The 24,143-nt window shown below is 38.7% G+C and overlaps 1 protein-coding gene across 2 annotated transcripts in view; it reads right to left on the reverse strand.

Moving 5' to 3' along the window:
- Window positions 1-24,143, reverse strand: part of ksr2 (kinase suppressor of ras 2) — a 248,332-nt gene that overhangs the window by 203,338 nt on the left and 20,851 nt on the right. For both annotated transcript variants that reach the window (XM_062024470.1, XM_062024469.1), the window contains exons 2-3: window positions 18,688-18,828; window positions 8,417-8,567 (exon numbers count right to left, since the gene is read on the reverse strand). In XM_062024470.1, coding sequence (XP_061880454.1) covers window positions 8,417-8,567; window positions 18,688-18,828 — 292 coding nt within the window. The remainder of the gene's footprint in view (window positions 1-8,416; window positions 8,568-18,687; window positions 18,829-24,143) is intronic.

Genomic DNA, 24,143 nt, shown 5'->3' on the forward strand with positions numbered 1-24,143 from the left:
CTAAACTAGTTTTTAGTGTAAGTTTGCTGGTTTCAAGAAATGAAATGCCGAGCGCATATCATTATGTCAAGATAATGGCACTAGCATTTACTTCATTTAAGAATATTTTTCAACATATTGAGAAAAAAGGTCTCATATTTGTTTTTTCTACCAAGAAAAGTGCACTTGTTATTAGTGAGAATATACTTATTTTAAAGGTATTTTGGGGTTCATTGAGGTTAGCTAATTTTACTCGTTTTGGAAAGTCTTGACAAGCCAAATTTTCTTGTTCTATTGGCAGGTAATTTTGCTTAGTTCAAGTAAAACGCCCCTCATTTTTGTATTTTTTTCCCTTGTTTTTCAACTCTGACTTTTTGCGGTGTGTGCCTCATCGCCCTCCCATCATGGCTTCCTTCTCTTAGTCATGCACTTTTGGATGGGTGTTATTTTGGAGCTAATTAGGCCTCGATGCATGCTAAGAGGCGGACTCATTCCTTCATGGCGTCAAAGATGGCCGTGAGAGCACACTGGCGGTGCGAGGCAAAGATCAGCACTATTAGACTGAACTAAGCAAGGTCTAAAATGCGGGCGTGTGTGTGTGCATGTGTGTGTGTGTGTGTGTGCATGTTGCTAAAAAGAAGTGAGCGGCTGCCTCTGAAACCTATGACTCATCCTCTCAGCGCCCGGCGGACCGCAGTCCCGGGAGCTCGTAGCGAAGAATTCTATTAGTTTCCATCCTACACCATCACGCCACGCAACAGCCCCCCCGCGTCTCCTCGTATGCCGTGTCTAATCTGCCCCGGATTGTAGCGACCACGCTGGCCCGTTTTATATAATTCGCACCGTGAGTCACGACACGGGGGCAACATACTCTCCCGCACGTACATAATCTGTAATCCTCCCGGGTCAAAAATGCTCGCATAGGACGAGATTCTCGCTCCCAGTTGTTGACAATAGGATGTAAATCTCTTTCACCTGTTAAGAGCACACGCTGTATCACATTATAGGGACAAAACAACTATTTAGCTTGATCCCTACAAAGGACACGTGAATAATGCACTTTTTAGTGTCATTGCGCAACCCATGGACAGGAGCGTATCACCAAATTGTGGGGCCCCCCCCCCCCCCAGTAGGATTGTACGGTATACCGGTATTGGTATAGTACCACCATACTAAAGAATTGCATCTGGTACACTGCAAAAACTGAAATCTAAGTAAGATGAAATATGTCAAATAAGGGTGATATTTGCTTATTTTCTGTCTGATAAAAAAATTATTCTCACTAAACATATTTTATGTTAGAGTGTTTTACTTGTTTTAAGTGTTTTGGTCCTAAATGATCTCAGTAAGATATTACAGCTTGTTGCTGAGATTTGATGACCTATATTGAGTAAAACATGCTTGAAACTAGAATATCAACGGTTGCAAAGCTGTGTCATCAACACTCACAAGTATAAAACTACTTTTTTAAAGTAATCATTTCTTACTTCAAGCATGAAAAAAAAATCATGACTTTGAAACAATTGTGTCTCATAATTAAAACGGATGGACTTTGCGGTTGTATTTCCAATGAAACAATAGAAAATACGTACTCATATAGTAGTACAGTTGGCACAGTACAGTAAACGGACAGTTAATATTTAAACATTTAACATTTCTAACAATTTTGAACAGAAATAGTTCATGCACATTCAGATAAATTCCTCAAAATCCCAATTAAAATTTTTTTCTGTATATATGCGCACTAATTGACTGAAAGAGCACGCACTTGACGCGATGATGTCATGTTATCAATAGAAAAATGCATTTTTAGACCATATGATTTGCCTGAGCGGCTAGGAGACCCCGAGAGTAACAAGCGCTTGCCTTGTTGCCTTTCCATTAAGAACAATAAATTAGTTTTTAGTATAAGTTTGCTGGTTTCAAGAAATGTAATGCCGAGCGCATATCATTATGTCAAGATAATGGCACTAGCATTTACTTCATTTAAGAATATTTTTCAACATATTGAGCAAAAGTCTTTTTTTTCTACCAAGAAAAGTGCACTTGTTATTAGTGAGAATATACTTATTTTAAGGTATTTTGGGGTTCATTGAAGTTAGCTAATTTTACTTGTTTTGGAAAGTCTTGACAAGTCAAATTTTATTGTTCTATTGGCAGATAATTTTGCTTAGTTCAAATAAAATACCCCTCTTTGTATTTTATTTTCTTGTTTTTGAACACTGACTTTTGCAGTGTACTTAAATAAAATGACAACATTTTTCTTCTACATATAAAAAGTGCAACATTAAGCAGTTTCAAGTCAACTCAGCCTCAGATTAACTTTTCTTCTCCCCCCCCCCCCCCCCCCCCCCCCCCCCCCCCCCCCCCCCCCCCAGCCCTTTAACCCTGGTGACTTTCACTCAATTTTCATGTTTTCTGCCAGAAAAACAGTTTATCCACATTGTCTGCAGAAAGAGCAGACCTGCTTGCAGTTACCATGTCTCCAGCTGTGGAAAATACTAGGGGTGTGGGAAAAAATCGATTCGAATTCGAATCGCGTTTCTCACGTTGTGCGATTCAGAATCGATTCTCATTTTTTTAAAAATCGATATTTTTTTAAAAAATGTATTTATTAATTTTTTCATTTTATTTTATTTTTTTATTTTTTTTATTTAAATTAATCAATCCAACAAAACAAAACACAGCAATACCATAACAACGCAATCCAATTCCAAAAGCAAACCGGACCCAGCAACACTCAGAACTGCAATAAACAGAGCAATTGAGAGGAGACACAAACACCACACAGAACAAACCAAAAGTAGTGAAACAAAAATGAATATTATCAACAACAGTATCAATATTAGTTACAATTTCAACATAGCAGTGATTAAAAATCCCTCATTGACATTATCATTAGACATTTATACAAAAAAGAAAAAAAGAATGAACAATAGTGTCACAGTGGCTTACATTTGCATCGCATCTCATAAGCTTGACAACACACTGTGTCCAATATTTTCACAAAGATAAAATAAGTCATATTTTTGGTTCATTTAATAGTTAAAACAAATTTACATTATTGCAATCAGTGAAATGCTACACTTTTCAACTTTTTTAAATTTTACACAACACCCGTCACTACGGTGTGACCTCATGCGTATTTAAAATTGCAGAAAAATACTTCATAATAGAACCTTTAGTACATTTATCAAACATTACGGTAACTTCCCCGGTTTTGGGAAATCACTCCCAAATAGAACCATGTTGTCGTACGATGCAATGACATAATTCCTAACAATTTGTTGTTTTTCCCCTGCAGCCCTTTTGAGCAGTAAACCATTCATTGTTTGTACGTCCACAGTTCCCAAAAACAATTTGAAATGTGGACTTGTCAGACCACAGAACACTTTCACACTTTGCATCAGTCCATCTTAGATGAGCTCGGGCCCAGCAAAGCCGGCAGCGTTTCCGGGTGTTGTTGATAAACGGCTTTCGCTTTGCACAGTAGAGTTTTAACTTCAACTTAAAGATGTAATGACGAACTGTTGTTACTAACAGCGGTTTTCTGAAGTTGTTCCTGAGCCCATGTGGTGATATCCTTTACACACTGATGTCACTTTTTGATGCAGTACCGCCTGAGGGATCGAAGGTTCGTAATATCATGGCTTACGTGCAGTGATTTCTCCAGATTTTCTGAACCTTTTTTAGGATAAACTGACCGTAGATGGTGAAATCCCTAAATTCCTTGCAATAGCTCGTTGAGAAATGTTGTTCTAAAACTGTTTAAATCCTTATCGGCAAAAATGTGCACGTTTCCACTGACACAGATGACAGCGCATTATATGAATGTTCTTTTTCCAAGTTTGTAGGTAAACATTGAAGAGTTGTGCTGCCTGGTCAGACGTCATTTCACTTTTTACAGTGTGTATTTGACTGCCAGGCTCTCTTTGATAGGGTACATTTAGTCAAACATAACTCGTGCTTACGTTGGATTGGTAAAACCGAGTCACGTCCCAGCAGACACAAGACATTAAAACAACGCTGAGAACTTGTTGAATTACAAACCCTGTTTCCATATGAGTTGGGAAATTGTGTTAGATGTAAATATAAACGGAATACAATGATTTGCAAATCATTTTCAACCCATATTCAGTTGAATATGCTACAAAGACAACATATTTGATGTTTAAACTGATAAAAATTTTTTGCAAATAATCATTAACTTTAGAATTTGATGCCAGCAACACGTGACAAAGAAGTTGGGAAAGGTGGCAATAAATACTGATAAAGTTGAGGAATGCTCATCAAACACTTATTTGGAACATCCCACAGGTGAACAGGCTCATTGGGAACAGGTGGGTGCCATGATTGGGTATAAAAGTAGATTCCATGAAATGCTCAGTCATTCACAAACAAGGATGGGGCGAGGGTCACCACTTTGTCAACAAATGCGTGAGCAAATTGTTGAACAGTTTAAGAAAAACCTTTCTCAAGCAGCTATTGCAAGGAATTTAGGGATTTCACCATCTACGCTCCGTAATATCATCAAAGGGTTCAGAGAATCTGGAGAAATCACTGCACGTAAGCAGCTAAGCCAGAGACCTTCCATCCCTCAGGCTGTACTGCATCAACAAGCGACATCAGTGTGTAAAGGATATCACCACATGGGCTCAGGAACACTTCAGAAACCCACTGTCAGTAACTACAGTTGGTCGCTACATCTGTAAGTGCAAGTTAAAACTCTCCTATGCAAGGCGAAAACCGTTTATCAACAACACCCAGAAACGCTGTCGGCTTCGCTGGGCCTGAGCTCATCTAAGATGGACTGATACAAAGTGGGAAAGTGTTCTGTGGTCTGACGAGTCCACATTTCAAATTGTTTTTTGGAAACTGTGGACGTCGTGTCCTCCGGACCAAAGGGGAAAAGAACCATCCGGATTGTTCTAGGCACAAAGTTGAAAAGCCAGCATGTGTGATGGTATGGGGGTGTATTAGCGGCCAAGACATGGGTAACTTACACATCTGTGAAGGCACCATTAATGCTGAAAGGTACATACAGGTTTTGGAGCAACATATGTTGCCATCCAAGCAACGTTACCATGGACGCCCCTGCTTATTTCAGCAAGACAATGCCATGTGTTACATGAATGTGGCTTCATAGTAAAAGAGTGCGGGTACTAGACTGGCCTGCCTGTAGTCCAGACCTGTCTCCCATTGAAAATGTGTGGCGCATTATGAAGCCTAAAATAGCAGAAGGGAGACCCCCGGACTGTTGAACAACTTAAGCTGTACATCAAGCAAGAATGGGAAAGAATTCCACCCGAGAAGCTTCAAAAATGTGTCTCCTCAGTTCCCAAACCTTTACTGAGTGTTGTTAAAAGGAAAGGCCATGTAACACAGTGGTGAACATGACATTTCCCAACTTCTTTGTCACGTGTTGCAGCCATGAAATTCTAAGTTAATTATTATTTGCAAAAAAAAATTAAGTTTATGAGTTTGAACATCAAATATGTTGTCTTTGTAGCATATTCAACTGAATATGGCTTGAAAATGATTTACAAATCATTGTATTCCGTTTATATTTACATCTAACACAATTTCCCAACTCATATGGAAACGGGGTTTGTAGGTCCTGACGCTGAGCAACTCAAGCCTAAAGTTGAAACGACATGCTTTTTGATGACTTTTAATCAATGTCGGGTTCTGACACTGATTTGACCATTGAATTTTGGTAACCGTTCGACAATTTGCTCACACATTTGCTCACAAAGTGGTGACCCCTCGCCCCGTCCTTGTCTGTGAATGACTGAGCATTTCATGGAAGCTGCTTTTATACCCAATCATGGCACCCGCCTGTTCCCAATTAGCCTGTCCACCTGTGGGATGTTCCAAATAAGTGTTTGATGAGCATTCCTCAACTTTCTCAGTCGTTTTTGCCACTTGTGCCAGCTTTTTTTGAAACATGTTGCAGGCATCAAATTCCAAAGGAGCTAATATTTGCCAAAAACTAAAGATTTCCCAGTTGGAACATGAAGTATCTTGTCTTTGCAGTCCATCCAATTGAATATAATTTGAAAAGGATTTGCAAATCGTTGTATTCTGTTTTTATTTGCCATTTACACAACGTGACAACTTCACTGCTTTTGGGGTTTGCACATCACTATACAGCTACAATAACAAGTGTGGAAATCAATCACTCAGTTCCGTGGTTCGTTTAGCCACCCCAGGCAGGTCGCCATAACGTCAACATTTTAACGAGCAAGTCCTCATTATCAGGAGGCAGGTGGGTTAACCGTAAGTATTATTCTTATTTAGTTTTTTTTTTTCCATGGTAGACAGCAAGACTCTTGATTGCAGGCATGGCTCACTTGGAACTCAACTAATTTGATTAATTATCTCACTTAATTGGATTCTGCTTTGGCGTGCCAAAGAGTCTGTGAAGGCAATACACAGAGGAGTTGAGATGTTTGGGGGGGGGAAAAAACACAGAATGGAGAGAAAATGGTATTGCAAACAGCAAAGATACCACAACGTAAATGCGTTGCGTTTATAGAAGACGAAATGATTCGCCGGATTACGCTCAGCGTGCATGTCAGGGTGTGCTAAAGGTAACAGTAAAGGTGGTCGGTTCAATTCAAATGTAGATAGTATCAATACTGTGGAAGGATGCAGATACGTGTAAGAGTTCTTTCTTTTTACATAGCCATGTTTAGAGTAGCTAGTACTTTTCCTTTGTTTATTCTACCAATCTCTCTTTGTCTTCAGATTGTCTGTTTTATGCCTCAACCTTGGAATGTGAAAACCTCCCCCCATTGGTTTCTTATCAGTGTTGAGAGGGGGGAGATGGGGGCTTTCTGTGTGTGAAAAGAGTGGGTTTTTACCGTGGAATGCCAGATCAACTAGAGCAGCCGATATGAATGTATTGGTTAAGCTGATCTCCTAAAGCTTTGGAAATAAAATTGAAAATATTCCAATTCTGTCTTGATGGTCCTTCTTACTCAGCATATATGTCATCGAAAGAACTTGGGATTGACCAGTAACTTAAATTCTCTGGGAGGAAGAGCTGGTCTGACGCAACAATACCAAGGGTAGTATAATATTATTTTGATGAGGTAAATGGTCATTATTTTTGGTTGATTGTTTATTTTCACAAATATATGTGTTTTGTAGTTGTGTTGTTAACGCTCCATTTTTATATTGTAACAAACTCAGGTAATATATATATATATATATATATATATATATATATATATATATATATATATATATATATATATATATATATATATATATATATATATATATATATATATATATTTATTTATTTATTTTTTGTTATTTTGCACAATTAACTTTATTTTGCTATCAAAAAAATAGTAAAAAGGGTAATATAATGTCTTATATTGTTGTATTGATATATTGTAAAATTGTTCCCACATATGTATTCTATTCTGATTTCATTATCATCAATGGTTCAAAGGCAAAAATCATAATATTATTCAAAATTCTTGGAAAAGGTTCGAATGAAAAGTATGGGTGATGCTCATCCTGTATTTACTTGGTATCAGGTCCGTATCAAAATGTGCAGTATCGCCCACCTATAAGCTGAGAGCATAACTAGTGGCCTTACACTGCCCCCTTAAGGTTGTATCGCGCCACTGCGGCAGCAGGAAACTAAACAACTAAAAGCAAACCATGGTGTTTGTCGCCTCCAAGTGGCTTAATGGGGAACAGCACACTGCCGTGTAAACAATAGAAGAAAAAAACACTCCAAAAAATAAGTTCCATCCATCCATCCATTTCCTACCGCTTGTCCCTTTTGGGGTCGCGTGGGGTGCTGGAGCTTATCTCAGCTGTATTTGGGCGGAAGGCGGGGTACACCCTGGACAAGTCGCCCCAAAAAAATTTTTAAAAAAATAAATAAAATAATTTAATAATAATAAATACAATTTTTTTTAAAATAAGTTGATTAAAAAAATGAATAGAAATGAACTTTATCCAAAATTACTCTCAGGCACATTTAAAATATTTGCATATATGGTTGAGATGAGTGGCAAGTAAACAACAGCTAATGGAAAGCAGGTAATTGCTGACAATTAGGCTGGTGACGTCACAGCAGCAACAATTAATGCGTTTGATGGGGGAAAAAAATAATTCAAAACAACCCATACACAAAATAAGAGTGTGTTGTATTATGAGACACTTACACAAGCTCTGGTGTTTTTAAGGACACACTTTAAAATTAATAATTCTACCGTTAACCTCTCTGTATTAAATCATACAAATGGGGTCCCACAGTACATTTTTTGGGGTCCCACTTTTTTTTGTAAGCGTTTTGAAAACAAATGACAAATGTATGCATGATCCTGTTATATCTCACATTCTATATTGTGCTTTTCTTGTCACGTTAGGCCGCCGACGGTCAGCCGCGAGCATGTTGGGGGTATCTTACCGAGCTGGTGGGCCCTGCTGAGGCTGGACAGCGAGGCGTTGAGTCGGGCGCATTCCTCCTCGCTGGCGCCGAACTTTTGAAGGAGTTCGCACACTTGTTGCTCGCTCATGTCCAGCAGACCCTCCAGAGTCACCTCGCCCGGGCTCATGTCCTGTTCAGAACACACAAACACCACAGGTGTATCAAATCAAGCACTTAGGCACGGAGACTGTTTCGACAAACATTTGTGAAAGAATGGGCCGCTCTCAGTGATTTCCAGCGTGGAAATCATTCAAGAAAAAAATACAAATTACAACAATTTTTTTATGCATATGTAAATATATTCAGTTATAAACATTCATTCACTTTCTTCTTTCCTTCATGGATCTAAACTTTACCGCTGCTGGTCTTTTTTTCTATATTTTTATTGTAATATTTTCAGGATGTGTTTGTTCTATTTTTGGCCAAAGTAAGACAAAGAAAACAATCTGAAGTTGTCTTTATTTTTTTGTTTTAAATGCCATGATTTTAATAGTCCGGCCTGCGTGTGCACAGATTTTCCTCTAGGCGGCCCCTGAGCTAAAATGAGTTTGACACCCCTGATCTAAGGCAGTGTTTTGCAACCTTTTTTGAGCCAAGGCACATTTTTTGCATTGAAAAAATGCGGAGGCACACCACCAGGAGAAATCATTAAAAAACGAAACTCAGCTGACAGTAATTCAAACCATAACCAAGCATGCATCACTATAGCTCTTGTCTCAAAGTAGGTGTACTGTCACCACCTGTCACATCACGCCCTGACTTATTTGGAGTTTATTGCTGTTTTCCTGTGTGTAGTGTTTTACTTCTTTTCTTGCGCTCCTATTGTGGTGGCTTTTTCTCTTTTTTTGGTATTTTCCTGTAGCAGTTTCATGTCTTCCTTTGAGCGATATTTCCCGCATCTACTTTGTTTTAGCAGTCAAGAATATTTCAGTATGTTTTCATCCTTCTCTGTGGGTACATTGTTGATTGTCATGTCATGTTCGGATGTACTTTGTGGACGCCGTCTTTGCTCCGCAGTAAGTCTTTGCTGTCGTCCAGCATTCTGTTTTTGTTTACTTTGTAGCCAGTTCAGTTTTAGTTTCGTTCTGCACAGCCTTCCCTAAGCTTCAATGCCTTTTCTTAGGGGCACTCACCTTTTGTTTATTTTTTGTTTAAGCATTAAACACCTTTTTACCTGTACGCTGCCTCCCGCTGTTTCCGACATCTACAAAGCAATTAGCTACCGGCTGCCACCTACTGATATGGAAGAGTATTACACGGTTACTCTGCCGAGCTCTAGACAGCACCGACACTCAACAACAACACATCATTTGCAGATTATAATTACTGCTTTGCAAAAAATATTTTTAACCCAAATAGGTGAAATTAGATCATCTCCCACGGCACACCAGACTGTATCTACTAGTGTGCCGCGGCACAGTGGTTGAAAAACACTGATCTAAGGCATATAAGGCGCAACAATCAGTTCATTGTCTAACCCAGGGGTCACCAACCTTTTTGAAACCTAGAGCTACTTCTTGGGTAGTGATTAATGCGAAGGGCTACCAGTTTGATACACACTTAAATAAATTGCCAGAAATAGCCAATTTGCTCAATTTACCTTTAACTCTATGTTATTATTAATAATGAATGATATTCACACTTAATTGAACGGTTTAAAAGAGGAGAAAACACGAAAAAAAATGACAATTTAATTTTGAAACATAGTTTATCTTCAATTTCGACTCTTTAAAATTCTAAATTTAACCGAAAAAAAAGAAGAGAAAAACTTTAAAAAAGAATTTATGGAACATCATTAGTAATTTTTCCTGATTAAGATTAATTTTAGAATTTTGATGAAATGTTTTAAATAGGTTAAAATCCAATCTACACTTTGTTAGAATATATAACAAACAATATATAACAAACAAAGCTATATTTCTAACAAAGACAAATCATTATTTCTTCTAGATTTTCCAGAACAAACATTTTAAAAGAAAATCAAAAGACTTTGAAATAAGATTTAAATTTGATTCTACAGATTTTCTAGATTTGCCAGAATAATTTTTTTGAATTTTAATCATAATAAGTTTGAAGAAATATTTCACAAATATTCTTCGTCGAAAAAACAGAAGCTAAAATGAAGAATTAAATTAAAATGTATTTATTATTCTTTACAATACTTTTTTTTTTTTACTTGAACATTGATTTAAATTGTCAGGAAAGAAGAGGAAGGAATTTAAAAGGTAAAAAGGTATATGTGTTTAAAAATCCTAAAATCATTTTTAAGGTTGTATTTTTTCTCTAAAATTGTCTTTGTGAAAGTCATAAGGAGCAAAGTGAAAAAATTAATGAATTTATTTAAACAAGTGAAGACCAAGTCTTTAACATATTTTCTTGGATTTTCAAATTCTATTTGAGTTTTGTCTCTCTTAGAATTAAAAATGTCGGGCAAAGCGAGACCAGCTTGTTAGTAAATAAATGCAATTTAAAAAATAGAGGCAGCTCACTGGTAAGTGCTGCTATTTCAGCTATTTTTAGAACAGGCCGGCGGGCTACTCACCTGGTCCTTACGGGCTACCTGGTGCCCGCGGGCACCGCGTTGGTGACCCCTGGTCTAACCTGTAGGTGCGGGTTTACATCTAACTTCTGACACACTCAGCATAAGACTATTGATTTGCCACACAAAAGTTGAGCACCAATTCTGGAGAACAACAGGACTTTTAAAGTGTGAGCCTCTGTACTCGCTGAAAGCTAATTTCACGTTTTTGGAGTTTCACTCTCTTGTTGCAGGAAATAAACATTTATTTATCTTGTCTTCGTACATGACATAGTTTAGCAGGTTTGCTAAATATTCTGTCAAACTTAAAGGCCTACTGAAAGCCACTACTAGCGACCACGCAGTCTGATAGTTTATATATCAATGATGAAATCTTAACATTGCAACACATGCCAATACGGCCGGGTTAACTTATAAAGTGACATTTTAAATTTCCTGCTAAACTTCCGGTTGAAAACGTCTATGTATGATGACGTATGCGCGTGACGTCAATCGTTGAAACTAGGGATGTCCGATATATCGGCCTGCCGATATTATCGGCCGATAAATGCGCTAAAATGTAATATCGGAAATTATCGGTATCGGTTTTTTTATTATCGGTATCTTTTTTCTTTTTTTTCTTTTTTTTTTTTTTTTTTAATTAAATCAACATAAAAAACACAAGATACACTTACAATTAATGCACCAACCCAAAAAACCTCCCTCCTCATTCACACAAAAGGGTTGTTTATTTCTGTTATTAATATTCTGGTTCCTACATTATATATCAATATATATCAATACAGTCTGCAAGGGATACAGTCCGTAAGCACACATGATTGTGCGTGCTGCTGGTCCACTAATAGTACTAACCTTTAACAGTTAATGTTACTCATTTTCATTAATTACTAGTTTCTATGTAACTGTTTTTATATTGTTTTACTTTCTTTTTTATTCAAGAAAATGTTTTTAATTTATTTATCTTATTTTATTTTATAATTTTTTTTTAAAAGTACCTTATCTTCACCATACCTGGTTGTCCAAATTAGACATAATAATGTGTTAATTTCACGACTGTATATATCGGTTGATATCGGTATCGGTTGATATCGGTATCGGTAATTAAAGATTTGGACAATATCGGAATATCGGATATCGGCAAAATGCCATTATCGGACATCCCTAGTTGAAACGGAAGTATTGGTACCCCATTGAATCCAATACAAAAAAGCTCTGTTTTCATCTCAAAATTCCACAGTATTCTGGACATCTGTGTTGGTGAATCTTTTGCAATTTGTTTAATGAACAATGGAGACTGCAAAGAAGAAAGTTGTAGGTGGGATCGGTGTATTAGCGTCGGACTACAGCAACACAATCAGGAGGACTTTGAAATGGATAGCAGATGCGCTAGCCGCCAACCTCACCTTGACTTCCTCCGTCTCCGGGCCGCCGACCGCATCTATGATCGTCGCTCCGTCGATCGTCGCTCCGTCGATCGCTGGAACGCAGGTGAGCACGGGTGTTGATGAGCAGATGAGGGCTGGCGTATGTGGATAGCTAATGTTTTTAGCATAGCTCTGTGAGGTCCCGTTGCTAAGTTAGCTTCAATGGCGTCGTTAGCAACAGCATTGTTAAGCTTCGCCTAGCTGGAAAGCATTAACCGTGTAGTTACATGTCCATGGTTTAATAGTATTGTTGATTTTCTGTCTATTCTTCCAGTCACGGATTTATTTCTTTTGTTTCTATCTGCATTTAAGCCCGATGTGCTATCACGTTAGCTCCGTAGCTAAAGAGCTTCGCCGATGTATTGTCGTGGAGATAAAAGTCACTGTGGATGTCCATTTCGCGTTCTCGACTCTCATTTTCAAGAGGATATAGTATCCGAGGTGGTTTAAAATACAAATCCGTGATCCACAATAGAAAAAGGAAAAAGTGTGGAATCCAATGAACCCTTGTACCTAAGTTACGGTCAGAGCGAAAAAAGACACGTCCTGCACTGCTATCTAGTCCTTCACTCTCACGTTCCTCATCCACGAATCTTTCATCCTGGCTCAAATTAATGGGGTAATCGTCGCTTTCTCGGTCCGAATCTCTCTCGCTGCATTGTAAACAATGGTAAAATGTGAGCAGCCCTTCCTCCTGTGACGTCACGCTACTTCCGGTACAGGCAAGGCTTTTTTTTTATAAGCGACCAAAAGTTGCGAACGTTATCGTCGATGTTCTCTACTAAATCCTTTCAGCAAAAATATGGCAATATCACGAAATGATCAAGTATGACACATAGAATGGATCTGCTGTCCCCGTTTAAATAAAACAATTTCATTTCAGTAGGCCTTTAAGGCTTACACTCTTCTTCCATTGTTAAGATGGCCAAGAAACTGTGTGCACTTTCCAAATGTACGATAAAGTCCAAGCAAGGCAAAGATTCCCAGACTGATATGATGAGCATACCTTCACCTGAATCTTTTCCAAAATGTCTTTCAAGTTGACAAGACCAAGAACTATTTAGTTCTACTGTATGTGGAGATCCCAATTGAGTAAAGCTGGTACTGTCAAAATGACACTTTATGTCAGGATGGCCAGAGGTCAAAGGCCCTATGTCCACGTTTGAATCCCACTTCTAACGAGCTTATGCTGAGGGTGGGCTGTTTCTGCGAATCCTGTCCTTTTTATGAATGAATCACCAAACTGCTCTAACTCGTCTTTTTGCTTTTGGATTTTTGTTTAACTTTTGTATATTTTACATATGCTATAAATATCTGTTTTTAATCTGCCTTGTTTTTCAGTTTCTACTGTTTATACTAAATGACGATTACAGTCGACAATGTATTGACATCGCAATAAATCTGGGAATCTTGACTCACGATACACCGTTTTTTTATTTTAATCTGATACTGATATTTCAATATCAGCACGAATCATGCATACAAATATTTGTTATTTTGTTGTGTGGAATGCAGGGGCGCATATGGAATTTTTGAGCTGGGAGAGACCAAGCTGTTGCTCATTTATTTCCCACTCCATGCCTTAAAGGCCTACTGAAATGATTTTTTTTTATTTAAACAGGGACAGCAGATCCATTCTATGTGTCATACTTGATCATTTCGCGATATTGCCATATTTTTGCTGAAAGGATTTAGTAGAGAACATCGACGATAAAGTTCGCAACTTTTGGTCGCTGATAAAAAAAAAGCCTTGCCTGTACCGGAAGTAGCGTGACGTCGCAGGTTAAAAGGCTCCTCACATTTCCCCATTTCTTTCAATGCAGCGAGAGCGATTCGGGCCGAGAAAGCGACGATTACCCCATTAATTTGAGCGAGGATGAAAGATTCGTGGATGAGGAACGTGAGAGTGAAGGACTAGAGTGCAGTGCAGGACGTATCTTTTTTCGCTCTGACCGTAACTTAGGTACAAGCTGGCTCATTGGATTCCACACTTTCTCCTTTTTCTATTGTGGATCACGGATTTGTATTTTAAACCACCTCGGATACTATATCCTCTTGAAAATGAGAGTCGAGAACGCGAAATGGACATTCACAGTGACTTTTATCTCCACGACAATACATCGTCGAAGCTCTTTAGCTACGGAGCTAACGTGATAGCACATCGGGCTTAAATGCAGATAGAAACAAAAGAAATAAACCCCTGACTGGAAGGATAGACAGAAAATCAACAATACTATTAAACCACGGACATGTAACTACACGGTTAATGCTTTCCAGGCTGGCGAAGCTTAACAATGCTGTTGCTAACGACGCCATCGAAGCTAACTTAGCAACGGGACCTCACAGAGCTGTGCTAAAAACATTAGCTATCCACCTACGCCAGCCCTCATCTGCTCATCAACACCCGTGCTCACCTGCGTTCCAGCGATCGACGGAGCGACGATCATAGATGCGGTCGGCGGCCCGGAGACGGAGGAAGTCAAGGTGAGGTCGCCGGCTAGCGCGTCTGCTATCCATCTCAAAGTCCTCCTGGTTGTGTTGCTGTAGTCCGCCGCTAATACACTGATCTCACCTACAACTTTCTTCTTTGCAGTCTCCATTGTTCATTAAACAAATTGCAAAAGATTCACCAACACAGATGTCCAGAATACTGTGGAATTTTGAGATGAAAACAGAGCTTTTTGTATTGAATTCAATGTGTCCGAATATTTCCGTTTCAACCATTGACGTCACGCGCATACGTCATCATACATAGACGTTTTTAACCGGAAGTTTAGCGGGAAACTTAAAATTGCACTTCATAAGTTAACCCGGCCGTATTGGCATGTGTTGCAATGTTAAGATTTCATCATTGATATATAAACTATCAGACTGCGTGGTCGCTAGTAGTGGCTTTCAGTAGGCCTTTAAGTAAACTGTTTTATTCAAACACTTTTATAATAACTGTAGTAAACAACAAATGTACATAAAGTAATTCATAATTAACTAAATCAAGTTGAAGTGGAGTGGTAATTAGGGATGTCCGATAATGGCTTTTTGCCAATATCCGATATTCCGATATTGTCCAACTCTTTAATTACCGATACCGATATCAACCGATACCGATATCAACCGATATATGCAGTCGTGGAATTAACACATTATTATGCCTAATTTGGACAACCAGGTATGGTGAAGATAAGGTACTTTTTAAAAAAATTAGTAAAATAAGATAAATAAATTAAAAACATTTTCTTGAATAAAAAAGAAAGTACAACAATATAAAAACAGTTACATAGAAACTAGTAATGAATGAAAATGAGTAAAATTAACTGTTAAAGGTTAGTACTATTAGTGGAGCAGCAGCACGCACAATCATGTGTGCTTACGGACTGTATCCCTTGCAGACTGTATTGATATATATTGATATATAATGTAGGAACCAGAATATTAATAACAGAAAGAAACAACCCTTTTGTGTGAATGAGTGTAAATGGGGGAGGGAGGTTTTTTGGGTTGGTGCACTAATTGTAAGTGTATCTTGTGTTTTTTATGTTGATTTAATTTAAAAAAAAACAAAAAAAACGATACCGATAATAAAAAAAACGATACCGATAATTTCCGATATTACATTTTAACGCATATATCGGGTAATTGATATAAGCGGTAATTGATTTTTCTGGCGACACCTCGTGGCCACAGAAATTCATTAAGTCAAGTTCATGACGCAGTGAATTGAATGATGCGGACACATTTGTTACTGGATATGCTTCTGCCTTACAGAGACGTCGTACGTTTAAGTAATACGCAACTATAATTATTTGGTATTTGTTTATATTGACAAATGGGCTGTTTTAGACTGCAATATTGTTGAAATAAGGACACTTATTACTTATGTCTAGCTTGTGTGCTATTGTGTGCTTAGCTGCTGTGTAACTGCTAGCCCCTCGTAGCTTATAGTTGTACCGTTTGTAAATGAGTTCTAGAAAATAAAAAGACCAACCTTGTGTGTTTATTGGAGGATATTTACAGTAGGGAAGGGATTCTTAGGGCCCCATTCCTGGGTGGATCTTGCATGAGCGGAAGAAGGGGGTTAATCATTTTGGAAAAGGAGTCGTAAAATGTTCTCATTCTTAGACTCCACCATAAACACGTGTCACGAACCAGGACAATTTATTGTACTGGAGCAGGGATGTCAAACCCATTTTCATTGAGGGCCACAAGGCAGTTATGGCTGCCATCAGAGGGCCGCTTGTTACAGAAAATAATGTATGAATTTGCCTCTGGATTTCATTATTAATTATATAAATATTTTTAAGTAGACTGTCGATTTTACAGTAAAAGCTTTACGTTTACAAAATTTTCCTGTAAAACATAGTGGGGTTTTTTGGGGGTTTTTTTACAATATTTTATGGTAAATGGTAAAACAGTACCACTGATTTTTGGGAGGTTTTTACAAAAAAAAGCTGGCAGCTTAGTTGCCAGAATTTTTTTGTTAAATTGGTTTTTACAACATTATATTGTTAATGGGAAAACAGTATGTGAGGAGGCGTGGCCTGCAGCCCTGCAGCGAGGCGGGGTGTGCCGGGGCCGGCTCCGAGATCAGCGACAGGTGCGTAGATGGCCCACCTGGGCGCAGTTGTCTGATCACCTGTCACTCTACAAAAGGACAGCAGCCGAGAAGGACGTGGTGGGAGAAGTTGGAGCTGATGAGAGAGAGAGAGAACCCGAGAACGAACCGGACCACGAGCGAGACGGAGACGGAGACGCGGAAGGCTAAAAAGCAACCCAAAGAGCGCTTCTGTCACCAGAGGCAAGTGCTGAAAAGCAGAAGGCCAAGAAAAGAAGAGTTTATTGCAAAATAAACAAAATCTCTGTCATGTCCGTCATTGGTGGTCCGAGGAACCCGGAGGTACGAGTCCTCCACACAGTACGAGTTCTTTTTTTTATTCTGGCAACTTAGCTGCCAGTTTTTCTACCGTACAAACAAATGTACCGTCTTTCCATTTACAGTAATACACCGTTAAAAACAACAACTGTAGGTTTTACAGTCAAAAACTGGTAGCTCAGTCAACATAATTTTAACGCAAAAAACAGCAGTAGTTTTATTTCAATTTACAGTAATAAGCTGTAAAGAACGTCATTTTTATCAATTTGATGGGTAGTTTGCTGTAAAGTTAAGTATTTTTATTTTGACCAAAACATGTTTGGAAAGTATGATAATATACACTACCGTTCAAAAGTTTGGGGTCACATTGAAATGTCCTTATTTTTGAAGGAAAAGCACTGTACTTTTCAATGAAGATAACTTTAAACTAGTCTTAACTTTAAAGAAATACACTCTATACATTGCTAATGTGGTAAATGACTATTCTAGCTGCAAATGTCTGGTTTTTGGTGCAATATCTACATAGGTGTATAGAGGCCCATTTCCAGCAACTATCACTCCAGTGTTCTAATGGTACAATGTGTTTTCTCATTGGCTCAGAAGGCTAATTGATGATTAGAAAACCCTGGTGCAATCATGTTCACACATCTGAAAACAGTTTAGCTCGTTACAGAAGCTACAAAACTGGCCTTCCTTTCAGCAGATTGAGTTTCTGGAGCATCACATTTGTGGGGTCAATTAAACGCTCAAAATGGCCAGAAAAAGAGAACTTTCATCTGAAACTCGACAGTCTATTCTTGTTCTTAGAAATGAAGGCTATTCCACAAAATTGTTTGGGTGACCCCAAACTTTTGAACGGTAGTGTATGTTGCAATATTGGCTACTACTAAAGTTTAAAAAGGTGTGCAATTTCAAGCAGTACATATATTTTTTCTGTCAAAATGAAAAAAAAAATACATTACATTTAGTGAGAACATATTAAGTACTTTATTGACACATATCATTTCCAGGTGTTTGCGGCCCAGATAAAACGATGTCGCGAGCCAGATCCGGCCCCCGGGCCTTGAGTTTGACACCTGTGTACTTAGAGTATAGTGCAAGGATGTTAAAAAGTGTCCCATTTATTTTGGCCCTCGACATATTCTTCAAACCACAAAAAATATTAGACCATTACACAGAAAAATAAAGAAAAAGCTTGTGAAATCTTGCCGGAATAACTAGTGAGACAGCGGCCTCTGCTGGATTGACAGCTGCACTGCATCGAACCACTTTATGTTTATGTTGCTATTAAAAAAGCCAAATCATTCACAATTTAAAGCAGAAAACTGAAACACTGTAAATGTACCAAACAAATCATATGTTTAAACATTTACTATAGAAACCAACTTCCTGTTGGCCACCTGACCCTGGTTTGACTCACCTGCGTGACCTCTTTCCTCAGGTTGACGATGCGGAACCAGTGGCCAAGGCGAGGGAAGTCCTCCAGCTCGGCGCATCGCTCCTCTAAGGCCACTTTGCACTTGCAGGACAGCTGGCGGCTGAAGTACTTGACCAGCTTCCCCTGGGACACAGAGACAGAACATATGTGGTCCGAGTCCTTTATAACGCTTTGGACAACATCAGCTGGAAAGGTTTTACCAATCTAATGTCTGAGCCACATTCGCCATTACAATAGTTTTTCCCTTTTTAAATGGAAACCAGTATTTACAAATATTAATATTTTAAATAACACAAAATATTATTTGTTCTAAGACCAAAAAATATGTAGGAAAATATAAAGAAATTAAAGCTGCGAGCAGCGATGGACGGGACCGACTTTGAGGGCTCATAAAATCCAAACCGGAGCAGTAATTAAAACTCTTTCATCAACTTTTAATCAGAAGGGTTCAATCTCTCTCCTGTGCTAATTTGAAGCCGACACGACAAACGCGGCCAGAGGAGATAATGTTTGAAAAAAGGTGACTTTTGTTTTGATGGGGGAATTGCCAACTTCCTGTTGATTTTTGCTGGGGGTTGTCAGTGTATGAAATATAGGTCTAAGTGAGACCTACATAGAGGTTTTTTTTCCATGTCTCTACGACATTCCTACTGGGAGTTACAGGCAGTTTTGTCTGTGTTTTCTTCCTAGGGGGCGCTAGAGCGCAATTTTGAGTTTTGGGGTTTGGTTTTTTGATTAGATCGCCAGTCCTGATGTGTGTGTCCAATTTGGTGAGTTTTGAAGCATGTTAAGGGGGTCAAATTACAGCTCAAAGAGACGGCTGTATAATAATAAAACGCTAGAAATACAATAGGGTCCTCTGTCCCAAAGGGACTCGGTCCCTAAAAATATAAAACTAAACATTTTAAAAGGTTAAAATATGGAGAAAAAAATACTACCACAGAACTTTCCTCCAGAAGGTCTTATCTTTGTACAATTGTATTGGGACACCCCTATTAAATACTTTAAACAAAAATACTTAATTAAAGCTGCAAGCAGCGATGGACGGGACCGACTTTGAGGGTTCATAAAATCCAAACCGGAGCAGTAATTAAAACTCTTTCATCAACTTTTAATCAGAAGGGTTCAATCTCTCTCCTGTGCTAATTTGAAGCCGACACGACAAACGCGGCCAGAGGAGATAATGTTTGAAAAAAGGTGACTTTTGTTTTGATGGGGGAATTGCAAACTTCCTGTTGATTTTTGCTGGGGGTTGTCAGTGTATGAAATCTAGGTCTAAGTGAGACCTACATAGTGGTTTTTGTTTCATGTCTCTACGACATTCCTACTGAGAGTTACAGGCAGTTTTGTCTGTGTTTTCTTCCTAGGGGGCGCTAGAGCGCAATTTTGAGTTTTGGGGTTTGGTTTTTTGATTAGATCGCCAGTCCTGATGTGTGTGTCCAATTTGGTGAGTTTTGAAGCATGTTAAGGGGGTCAAATTACAGCTCAAAGAGGCGGCGGTATAATAATAAAACGCTAGAAATACAATAGGGTCCTCTGTCCCAAAGGGACTCGGTCCCTAAAAATATAAAACTAAACATTTTAAAAGGTTAAAATATGGGGAAAAAAATACTATCACAGAACTTTCCTCCAGAAGGTCTTATCTTTGTACAATTGTATTGGGGCACCCCTATTAAATACTTTAAACAAAAATACTTAATTAAAGCTGCAAGCAGCGATGGACGGGACCGACTTTTAGGGCTCATAAAATCCAAACCGGAGCAGTAATTAAAACTCTTTCATCAACTTTTAATCAGAAGGGTTCAATCTCTCTCCTGTGCTAATTTGAAGCCGACACGACAAACGCGGCCAGAGGAGATAATGTTTGAAAAAAGGTGACTTTTGTTTTGATGGGGGAATTGCCAACTTCCTGTTAATTTTTGCTGGGGGTTGTCAGTGTATGAAATATAGGTCTAAGTGAGACTTACATAGAGGTTTTTGTTTCATGTCTCTACGACATTCCTACTGGGAGTTACAGGCAGTTTTGTCTGTGTTTTCTTCCTAGGGGGCGCTAGAGCACAATTTTGAGTTTTGGGGTTTGGTTTTTTGATTAGATCGCCAGTCCTGATGTGTGTGTCCAATTTGGTGAGTTTTGAAGCATGTTAAGGGGGTCAAATTACAGCTCAAAGAGGCGGCGGTATAATAATAAAACGCTAGAAATACAATAGGGTCCTCTGTCCCAAAGGGACTCGTTCCCTAAAAATATAAAACTAAACATTTTAAAAGGTTAAAATATGGGGAAAAAAATACTACCACAGAACTTTCCTCCAGAAGGTCCTATCTTTGTACAATTGTATTGGGACACCCCTATTAAATACTTTAAACAAAAATACTTAATTAAAGCTGTAAGCAGCGATGGACGGGACCGACTTTGAGGGCTCATAAAATCCAAACCGGAGCAGTAATTAAAACTCTTTCATCAACTTTTAATCAGAAGGGTTCAATCTCTCTCCTGTGCTAATTTGAAGCCGACACGACAAACGCGGCCAGAGGAGATAATGTTTGAAAAAAGGTGACTGTTTTTACACAACTTTTGTTTTGATGGGGGAATTGACAACTTCCTGTTGATTTTTGCTGGGGGTTGTCAGTGTATGAAATATAGGTCTAAGTGAGACCTACATAGAGGTTTTTGCTTCATGTCTCTACGACATTCCTACTGGGAGTTACAGGCAGTTTTGTCTGGGTTTTCTTCCTAGAGGGCGATAGAGCGCAATTTTGAGTTTTGGGGTTTGGTTTTTTGATTAGATCGCAATGTTCGCCAGTCCTGATGTGTGTGTCCAATTTGGTGAGTTTTGAAGAGATGTTAAGGGGGTCAAATTACAGCTCAAAGAGACGGCGGTATAATAATAAAACGCTAGAAATACAATAGGGTCCTCTGGCCCAAAGGGACTCGGTCCCTAAAAATATAAAACTAAACATTTTAAAAGGTTAAAATATGGAGAAAAAAATACTACCACAGAACTTTCCTCCAGAAGGTCTTATCTTTGTACACTTGTATTGGGACACCCCTATTAAATACTTTAAATAAAAATACTTAATAATGTTATCCAATATTTATAGAACCATTTATTATGTAGCTAATAATTTAAAAAAGAGTTCGGCCCTTACCAAGACATTGTTATTTTTAAAGGCCTACTGAAAGCCACTACTAGCGACCACGCAGTCTGATAGTTTATATATCAATGATGAAATCTTAACATTGCAACACATGCCAATACGGCCGGGTTAACTTATAAAGTGACATTTTAAATTTCCCGCGAAACTTCCGGTTGAAAACGTCTATGTATGATGACGTATGCGCGTGACGTCAATGGTTGAAGCGGAAGTATTGGGACACATTGTATCACAATACAAACCGCTCTGTTTTCATCGCAAAATTCCACAGTATTCTGGACATCTGTGTTGGCGAATCTTTTGCAATTTGTTTAATGAACAATGGAGACTGCAAAGAAGAAAGTTGTAGGTGGGATCGGTGTATTAGCGGCTGGCTGCAGCAACACAACTAGGAGGACTTTGACTTGGATAGCAGACGCGCTATCCGACGCTAGCCGCCGACCGCATCTATGATCGGGTGAAGTCCTTCGTCGCTCCGTCGGTCGCTGGAACGCAGGTGAGCACGGGTGTTGATGAGCAGATGAGGGCTGGCTGGCGTAGGTGGATAGCTAATGTTTTTAGCATAGCTCTGTGAGGTCCCGTTGCTAAGTTAGCTTCAATGGCGTCGTTAGCAACAGCATTGTTAAGCTTCACCAAGCTGGAAAGCATTAACCGTGTATTTACATGTCCATGGTTTAATAGCATTGTTGATTTTCTGTCTATCCTTCCAGTCAGGGGTTTATTTCTTTTGTTTCTATCTGCAGTTAAGCACGATGCTATCACGTTAGCTCCGTAGCTAAAGTGTTTCGCCGATGTATTGTCGTGGAGATAAAAGTCACTGTGAATGTCCATTTCGCGTTCTCTACTCTCATTTTCAAGAGGATATAGTATCCGAGGTGGTTTAAAATATAAATCCGTGATCCACAATAGAAAAAGGAGAAAGTGTGGAATCCAATGAGCCAGCTTGTACCTAAGTTACGGTCAGAGCGAAAAAAGATACGTCCTGCACTGCACTCTAGTCCTTCACTCTCACGTTCCTCATCTACGAATCTTTCATCCTGGCTCAAATTAATGGGGTAATCGTCGCTTTCTCGGCCCGAAACGCTCTCGCTGCTGGTGTAAACAATGGGGAAATGTGAGGAGCCTTTCAACCTGCGACGTCACGCTACTTCCGGTACAGGCAAGGCTTTTTTTTTATCAGCGACCAAAAGTTGCGAACTTTATCGTCGATGTTCTCTACTAAATCCTTTCAGCAAAAATATGGCAATATCGCGAAATGATCAAGTATGACACATAGAATGGATCTGCTATCCCCGTTTAAATTTTTTTTTAAAAGTCAGTAGGCCTTTAAATACATTAAATAAAAATACTTAATAATGTTATCCAATATTTATAGAACCATTTATTATGTAGCTAATAATTAAAACAAGAGTTCTGCCCTTACAAAGACATTGTTACTTTTCAGTGACGGTTAAGTTACCACCTGATAAACATTGTTGATTATATAATTCATTCTTTCTATTCAATTCATGGTTAAAGGAATACGACTTTGATATGAACATTTTTCATTTCAAAAAGGCACAATGGTGGGTATGGCTTTTGTACGAGTGTGCCTAATGTTGTGGTTAGCGCAGACGTGATGCATTCTAAAATAAGACACAGTGGGAGACACCACATTCGAGAAAAAAAAAGAAAAAGAAAAAGTCCCGGATGATTGATGTGGTTTTAAAAAGCAGCAAATGTTTGCCTGCAAACTGACTGCTGGCTCACTGTACATCAGGGTGACTAAAGTAGAAAGTAGTGGAGGAGGGAGCACCTCAGCAGCTGCCCACAAGGTGTGTTGTAACACACTTACCCATACACACACACACACACACACACACACACACACACAGTCCCATGCATGTCTAATGAGTCTTTAAGGTCACGCACATGCGAAGCTTGAGGGCGGATGGACCAAACTGAAATGTGGTTGATGAAAACACAGGAAAACATGACACAAAACCAAAACAGTCATAACGGATCATGGCAGACACGTTGTTTAGTGATAGTAGTTGAGATTTCAGAGAAATAAAAGTATCTCTCTTTCCCTTTTTTTTTTTTTTTTAGGACCAGTCATAGACAAGCAAATTTTATTTTCACTCGTATACAAAACCTTCTAACTTGGATTGTTTCCCTGGCTTGGAGACTCTCCCAAAGGACAGTGAAGACACAACAAACTCCCTTCTTGTCTCTCATGGACACACACCTGTTGTTGTTGACTTTGGACTTAGCGGCTGCACGACATTAAGGCCGCGGAACAGAGA

This window comes from Entelurus aequoreus, linkage group LG17, assembly GCF_033978785.1.
Source record: "Entelurus aequoreus isolate RoL-2023_Sb linkage group LG17, RoL_Eaeq_v1.1, whole genome shotgun sequence".
NCBI classification, from domain to species: Eukaryota; Metazoa; Chordata; class Actinopteri; order Syngnathiformes; family Syngnathidae; genus Entelurus; species Entelurus aequoreus.